This window comes from Ylistrum balloti, unplaced genomic scaffold (genome assembly GCF_031769215.1).
Source record: "Ylistrum balloti isolate Yb309-2 unplaced genomic scaffold, AGI_CSIRO_Ybal_v1 Utg370160, whole genome shotgun sequence".
NCBI classification, from domain to species: Eukaryota; Metazoa; Mollusca; class Bivalvia; order Pectinida; family Pectinidae; genus Ylistrum; species Ylistrum balloti.
In genome coordinates, this window is record NW_026782156.1 from 544,061 (window position 1) to 552,512 (window position 8,452).

At 34.1% G+C, this 8,452-nt stretch overlaps 1 protein-coding gene across 1 annotated transcript in view; it reads right to left on the minus strand.

The window, feature by feature from the left end:
• LOC132550987 (histone-lysine N-methyltransferase, H3 lysine-79 specific-like) overlaps positions 1 to 8,367 on the minus strand; it is a 28,303-nt gene extending 19,936 nt beyond the window's left edge. Inside the window, exons 1-8 of the mRNA XM_060215091.1 lie at positions 8,299 to 8,367; positions 8,158 to 8,198; positions 3,127 to 3,201; positions 2,263 to 2,326; positions 1,339 to 1,476; positions 1,080 to 1,170; positions 733 to 827; positions 79 to 197 (exon numbers count right to left, since the gene is read on the minus strand). Coding sequence (XP_060071074.1) covers positions 79 to 197; positions 733 to 827; positions 1,080 to 1,170; positions 1,339 to 1,476; positions 2,263 to 2,326; positions 3,127 to 3,201; positions 8,158 to 8,198; positions 8,299 to 8,367 — 692 coding nt within the window. The remainder of the gene's footprint in view (positions 1 to 78; positions 198 to 732; positions 828 to 1,079; positions 1,171 to 1,338; positions 1,477 to 2,262; positions 2,327 to 3,126; positions 3,202 to 8,157; positions 8,199 to 8,298) is intronic.
• Between the last annotated feature and the right edge of the window lie 85 nt (positions 8,368 to 8,452).

Below are 8,452 nucleotides of genomic sequence, written 5' to 3' on the forward strand. Positions count from 1 at the left end.
GTGAATGGTTGTGAAGTTGTAGCCTGGAGAAGCCAGAGTTTAGTTTCTTTGAACAAACCAAAATTCTCATCTACTTACGTGGCATTGTTTATTTTTTCAACCATTTCATCACACAAGAAGTCACCTTTGTCTAGTTGGTAATTGCTGTTCTTTTTTCCATACCATTTCATCCATCGCTTGAACTGTGTTTCCATATCCTAGAATGATTTTTTAATTTCCTATATATAGTCATTGAAACTCAATTTCTTTCACCTATAAAATGTATCCTAGACTAAACCTAGTGGGCTAAAATATCACTTTTTACACAAAAGAATGGCCTCATTACCATAAATGAATACGGTACATGTGATAACAGGGTACAAATTTTAGGACTATCATGTCAGAATTAACTAATAGTGTATGCTTAGTTCAACACAATGCTTTCCAGTCAAATGTGTAAAGGTAAAAATTTAAAAAAAAAACAGAACAACAAAACAGCCAAAAATACAAAAATTTACAGTATAGACGACCACAAACATATTGTTACATATAGAGAAATTAATTATAGGGAAAAACTCTGACATACATTCTAACAGTGTTGTCCTGACAGTCAATTATTATTGAAAACTAATCAGTTACACAACCAATTCCATTTGATTTGTTACTAGACTGCTGGAAAGTGTATATATATAAGCTGGTGTGGAGTATCAGATGGGCAAACCCTTCACACAGTGTAACCTATACAATACTGACCTCAGCATATTTAGCTGGATATTCTGCTTTTTCAATACCGTAGCACATTTTACAGGATGTTGCTGCTGCCACCTGTAGGACAACTTGGCCAACTCCTGTAGAGAGGTAACCCAAGATCAATATTGAAATGGTTTTCCAAATAAAACTTGTAAATCAAAATGAGAAAATTTGAATGACGATTTGTAAGTGATTTGATAAAAAATTAACAAAACTCTGAATTCAAAGTGCAATGATGTATCAGTCCCAATTTCAAAATTTGTAATCATGGAAAAATACTGAATTAGCTGGATCATATCAAGGATTTATTGTATTTGATAAAAGTATGTTTCTGCAGCAACTGGACTTACCACTCCCAAGGTCTATGAAGTAGTCAGTTTCTGAGAAGTTGATGGATTTTATCATTTGGTCCACCAGATCAAATGATGTTTCTCCATAAACCTAGATAAAAAGCAAATTAATGTTCAGATATCATTTCTGATTTTGTAAGAAAGATAAAAACTCTTTTATTTTGAGATATTGTAAAAGATCATCTCTCATGTAACTTGAAAATTCCATGTGGTGCCTTAAAGAGACAATGTGAACAGTTAACAAAACATATATGCATACCTCAGGGGAGAAGGGCTCGTACTGGTTGAGTCTTTCTGGATCTTTGACAGCATGGTCGTAACACTGTTGGAGAATATGCTTAAGCAAGCCAGTCGATGGACGCTCCTTAATTTTCTGTGGACGTGATGTCCCTTTCCACTGAAAAAGTTACAAATGACACATACATTCAAATGTGCTACAAAGCATAACTGAAATACAGTTTGTTTTCTTAACTAAAATGAAGAATTCAAAGAAAATTGTTGAAAGGAATACATTAAATGGTTTATATCAGCAGTAACACCATAGCAAAGTTGTAGAATCACTTTTTGGTAATAATATCTCATATCTCTTTACTTATTGACCTTGTATGGATATTTATCGCAACTGATGTTACAGTTAAATGGTTCCTTTAACCAAGTTAATCTATTTCTTAAATTCTATTAGAACAACTCAATATGAAAACTTTTGGCTTCTACTCAGGTATACAGTGATAGCAAACTGTCCATTACAAAAGAAACTTTTCACAGAAGGCACACTAACAACAGTGTCTGTGTACTGTTTAGAAAGAAGGCACAAACCTATGGGTGGGCAAAGAGAAGATACAGATCAGTGGATGTTGTTTTCAGAGAGGACACAGACCGATGGGTGTGGTTTTAGAGAAAACACAGACCACAGAGTAAAGGTTTCGTTTTAGAGGAGACACATCAAGTACAAAGAGAACATCATTTTAGAGAAATTACAATGATATTTCACAGAGAACACATCAAATACAGGATATTATTTTAGAAAGAAAGGTTGTCACTTCTGGAGAAAAAAAGTGTCAAAAAAGGTCATTACTTTAATGGGAACACATTAACCACAGGTTGACATTGTATTAGTGACAGAGAGCTAATGCAGCCCTCTTGGTATAGAGAGGATGTGAACGAATCAACAGAGATTACATACCAACTGGAGGATGCTGTCAATGGTCCTGTTATACTTGTCACACAGTTGTTTCATACTTTCATAGCTGTAAGTACACAAATATGATCAGATGTAACACAGTCTTTACATTCAACAACTTCCACTGGCAAATACAGGTAGCTCAGTTGTATGACATAACATAATATAATAACACCTTCATATACTCTGACTAGTGTACAGTGTGATAACACCTTCATATACTCAGACTGTTGTACTGTGTGATAACACCTTCATATACTCAGACTGTTGTACTGTGTGATAACACCTTCATATACTCAGACTGTTGTACTGTGTAATAACACCTTCATATACTCAGACTGTTGTACAGTGTGATAACACCTTCATATACTCAGACTGTTGTACTGTGTAATAACACCTTCATATACTCAGACTGTTGTACAGTGTAATAACACCTTCATATACTCAAGACTGGTATACAGTGTGATAACACCATCATATACGCAGACTGGTGTACAGTGTGATAACACCTTCATATACTCAGACTGGTGTACAGTGTGATAACACCATATATAAATATTCATGCTACATTGCAGTGTAATAATGCCTTATTTACTTCAGGTACACATTGAAAAAGGCACTGCTCTTATCATCCTATTTAAAATCTACTAACAGACTATGTTTTTTTTTGCTTTAGAATATGTAAAATACAATCATACAGCTGATCATTTACTGTACAGAATTTTAAATTAACAAAATTTGAAAAAAAAAAACCCATGAGAAATTTCAAATTACAAGTGAAGGACAATCCACAAAGTAAATTGTAATGCTGATGTTAATTGCCTACAGAAAGTTAACTATAACAGCTGTGGCCACCAGTACTCTCACCTCTTGACATCATAGTCCTGTAAGATATTGTTATCCAATGCCGTCTCCAGCTCCGGGATATCTTCCGACACCCATCTACAACAAATGTACACAGATCACAATCTAGTTGAGATAACTTTAAAACTAAATGCACAGGTACATTTTTTTACCTTCAGTACCAGACAGTACAGTATATCCATGTCTAAATTTAAACAAATCATAATACAAAGAGGTACCTGGGGATAAATCTAGTATATGTCTATTGTCAAAGTAAAAAAAGCATTGTTCTCCTGTGACTGTGTGTATACATTACACCAATAAATGCACATTGATTTCACAACAAACTCTAAGCTAACAGGTGGGAGATGCTGTGACATCAAGGCTGAAACAAAAGCATGGGTTTATATATTTATATATGATTCATGTAGATAGAACATTTGAAAAGTGTTTTTCCCACTTTTACACCCCCTCCTAAAAAAAGAAAAAAAAAAGATATAAGAGACATTTTACAATGCACCCCTCAGTTGAGGAAAATTACAGTTATCTCTAACCACTTTCTAATTTAATATTAGCTAAATATATATAGCTATAAAAAACACTTATTTTTCAAAACGAACAAGTTGCAACAACAGGAATATCATACTCTTATTACTGTAGTTTAAATATGGCAAAACAAGTTTTAACAGGAAACTCCATCATTTCGTCATGTATTTTGCTATTTATTTCTTAAAGTATACACATGTATGCAGTTAGTAGGTCATAATTAATGGTCAGTTGTGGCCATCACTGGCCACAAAAGTTAGACAAGTATACATCTTGAAAAGGCAACTACCAGTCGCTTGTGTGTTAACTAATTATTACCGGTTTACAAGTGTGTTCTGTTTATCAGTGCAAACACATGTAAACAGCTGACAAACATCATTGCCTGCTTCCTCTCAGTGCAATAGGTATACAACAGTACATGTACTTTGATATGTAGCATGCAGCTGCATGTTAATCAAGTCTGGGTATTTATAACTATTAAACAAACATGTTTATCAAAACTTTTAATGAGACTAAAAAATATCGCATGATCACAAACATGGGTTAGTTATTACATCATGAATGATAAAATATCTTTAATCATTAATAATGTATCAGTATTAAAAATTACGAAATTGATATCACTATGAGTTAACAACCAAGTATATATACACATAAATATATGCTATAGGTCCTATGTTGTCTGTTGCAAAGAGTTGGATTAGAATGATATACAGTATTTTTACATTTTCATTTCTATATATATCATTCTATGTTAAGCGCTAGTCTCTAGGCAGATAAATATACATAATGAAAAAATTTGCAAGTCCTATCCATTCTTTCTCATTATTCCAATTTTGGCACTTACAAGTGTACTCTTGAGATACTTGTCAATGACCATGACTGATATATAATTATTTATATATATAAAATGTTGGTGTTTTTATGTTGTGTGAAATAATTTTATACTTCTTTATATATAGAATACATCTATTCCAGTAATACACATCCAATAAAAATATATTTGTTAGGATCTAGTACTAGTATTGGATCTGTAATAATGTACCATATCATAGATATTACTACATTCTATATCTTTATGTTGATCTGTTTATGATCAAAGGCAGTCAATTTCAAACCTTTCTGAATTTTTTCACATACCATATCAAAATATTATTGAAGTGTGTGTATACAAAAGCTACACAAATAGCTTTAAAAAAACCTATATGTTTATATTGATATCTAGACAATCTAGAAACACCTGAGCAGGCAAAAGACAAACAAGAATGTGACCCCAGACTCTATTGGCTGACAGCTGAGCTACTCCCAGGCCGAGGTCAGCTGGGGAGGACATTTATAGCTCAGACAGGTTATAAGTAGGGAAATCCAGGTCATTGATATTATCACACAGCACTGGTTTCTTTAGCAGTAAATTCTCTCTATAGTTTCATCACTGCTACTGAGGATGTGTGCATATCCAGCACAGTGTAGAGGCCCTGGTCAATATACAACCATGTTATTGTCCATTTATCGGCTTCCCTGTGGTGGAGCCCAGCTCATTGCTGTACTGGAGGAGACCATGCCAATAAAATGTATATTCTGTAAAAGCCAGCAACCTCAGATCAATAGAGCTGCAAGTTACAGATATATATCTATGTCACCCTGGTCAATGGCAGTGGTCAGTGTTGGTCAATGTCCTCTAATTGATGTTACTCGTGTGTCTCCCTGTCTTAACTATAGTATCTGTACTAGGACAATGCAGCCGGTTGAAATCCTTTAACCTCTATATCAATATGGTAATCAGTCTACATGATGATAGGTCTTAATTATCTGTTGGAAATTTTACCCCACAATGCAAGTTAAAATAATCTGTACATCACAATTTATAGGTTTCACCAGGTATCTGGTATGTGTATACTGTAGAAATGAGTTACATTACATACCTGGTGTATATACATGTTCAGTTAAATCAGATATTTTTCTATGATTTACAGAGCTGATATTTACAGATCTGCTGAAATTTGTTGATCAGCTTGATATCATTAAAACGTATTTGACTTTACATTGGGTGTATTTACATTGCATGTATAGTTGACATATGAATTGACAAGCTGTTATCCTGAAACTATCAAGATATATTGAACCTCATAAGTCATCACTTATACCTGCGTGCACCTTTTCCATATCACTAAGAAATGAACATCTCCCTTCCCCCTACCTCACTATTAAATGAAGCCTATGAAATATTTAAGTGTAGTGAAATTTAGTTCTGAACTTATCTTCCTCAATATACCATTACTATAAAATATTAACTTCAACTTCTTTGATCAGCAGACAGTGGCAAGTATACTATAGTAAGTAGTCTACTTGCCTGTCGTCCTATTGCAACTGAAGTATGGTGTAAACAAAGTACATACACATACAAAACTTGCACTCGGTGACATCAAACAGTATAGGCCGCTAGGGATGTATCTATGGACCAAGCGCACAGCTTCATCAGCAAGTCTATTGAGGTATACTGATGCAATCTAATTTCTACATTTTACTGGTCGTCAGTCTAAGCTACACCTGGTAGATATCTGCTGACTGTGCACAGCTGGATGCAAGTCATTGTTATCCAGCTGCATGTGTACCAGGTATACCTGGTCTGAAAATATGCTCCTTTGTAAGCTTATTAGCTATAGAATGTTTGATGGTATTTATCAAACCAGTCTAATTTATAGTCCAGTCATGTAAGATTAGTGCATGTACATTTTGAGTGATATATCTTGTCTCAGAACTTCAATGTAAATCTACCTTTTTATACTAGGATGTACTGATGCAACAAATGCAGTTTCTGTCCTGACTTTCAAAAGACAGAGGGAAATATATCACTCTAAATTGTAAAACATCAAATGGAAAACTTTATTTGTTTTTCCTTATAAACAGATTCTGGTCATAAATTTTACAGAAAGAAATCAAATATTGATGGGAAGTGAGGAAATGGATATATTTTCAAACACATGTGTAAATGTATCTGGTCAGGAAAATACAATATAAATGTATGAATTGTAAATATATACAGTACAACAATACTAAACATTACTAGTTTAAGTGGTAGACCTGAAGGTTGGTAGAGATAAGATGGGTATTAAGTTGAATGCAGGAAGTTAACTAGAATAAAGCTTTGTCTTTGTTTAAATAAGCAGAAAGAAATACAAACTGAGACAATCATTCACAAGTTCCAAAATGTGTAAATATCAAGTCTTATTATCAGTCAATTTTACTGATAATAACATACTAACATCTCGATCTTCGAAACCAAAGTCAACCTCAAGCTCTGACGGAGCAGAGAAAGGGGTATAATTATGTTACTAAATGTAAGACGGGGTGTAATTGTGCAAGTGAATGAAGGTAGGGTGTAACAGTGTCGTTATCTGGAGGAAAGGTTTTTACATTGATACTGAGCTGGGTAGAGGGGGCGTTATTGTAATGCCATATTGGTGAGAGCTCTATCCACTGCCAGTAGGAGTGTAACAGTGTTAATGAGCAGAGGAGGGAAAGTACTTCTAGAAATTTGATCTTGATAAATGTTATATTAAATGATTGATTAACAGGTTTTCCGTCTCTGTGACTCCTCCTGTGTCTGGGTATCACCTAATCGAAGAACGTCATTGTTCTGGAGATGTGTTTATATAAAAATAATTGTGATGTTAGTAATTTAACAAACACACCTGTCACTAATAAATAAGCTGATTGAACAATTACAATTGTCTTCAGATGAGAATCAGTTATAATTCTGAAGACTTCTGACAATTTTTTGTGATTATATTTTGTCTTAAGCACAGGAATTTGAAAAATGTTTAACCATCCATGGTTGTCTTATGATAAACCTGAATTTATTGAACAACATTACTCATCAATATATGAAAATAAGGATAAAATCAAAACTATTTCTAGAATCATGCATCGACTTGTAATATCTGATATTCTAGGAAGCATATTATGACGTGTACTTTTCACAATTCAGGTACATAATCCTATTTTTAGTATCTAGGCCAAATAACGACCTCTCTCGTGAAAAAGGAATGTACATTAGCATTGTACTACATATTGTGTATAGACAAGTCAAATTATCATATCTACCTTTCCACTGATACACAGTGTAGTTGCAAAGGTGAATGTTATTGTTTTGGGAAAACATAAATTTCAGAAACTGACAGCTCAGCTATTTGATGCAAATTGTATTCTCGTGGTCCACTTCACGTGTTTTCAAACCACAAACTACCGTTTGACAGTTTGTATACACAGCATACATGAACGACCAATTTTAAAAATTGTAATCAGTAAATATCACATTAAACAAAATAATAGTCTAATGTGATGGCAATGACGTTCGGCCAACTGACCTACATTTTTACATGGTCATGGGGTCAAAAAACCTTCTCTTTGCCTACTACTTTACATGTCTGAATATGGCGTCGTCCTCGTGCTCCACATATTTTTCGATATTGAATCAAATCACCAATTAAATGAATGAAAACTACATACCTTATGGTTTCAATGATTTCATTAGCTCCTTCTTTCCCATCCTGAAATTAAGAAGAAAATGAACGTTACTGAATGATCTGTCAAAATCATGAAACAAATCGGATTACTTTGTGTATTCTCTCCAAGTTGAACACGCCTTACCGAATTCGACAGAGGCCACGTGTAACTGACAGCTTCGGCTCCTGCCGGACTATGAAGCTTTAATTCCATTTCAATTCTCTCTGACTGACGTCCCCTTTCGCCATCTGATGTTCAAACAGCGTGTGGAATCGTCATATTCTGACCATTTCTTTCT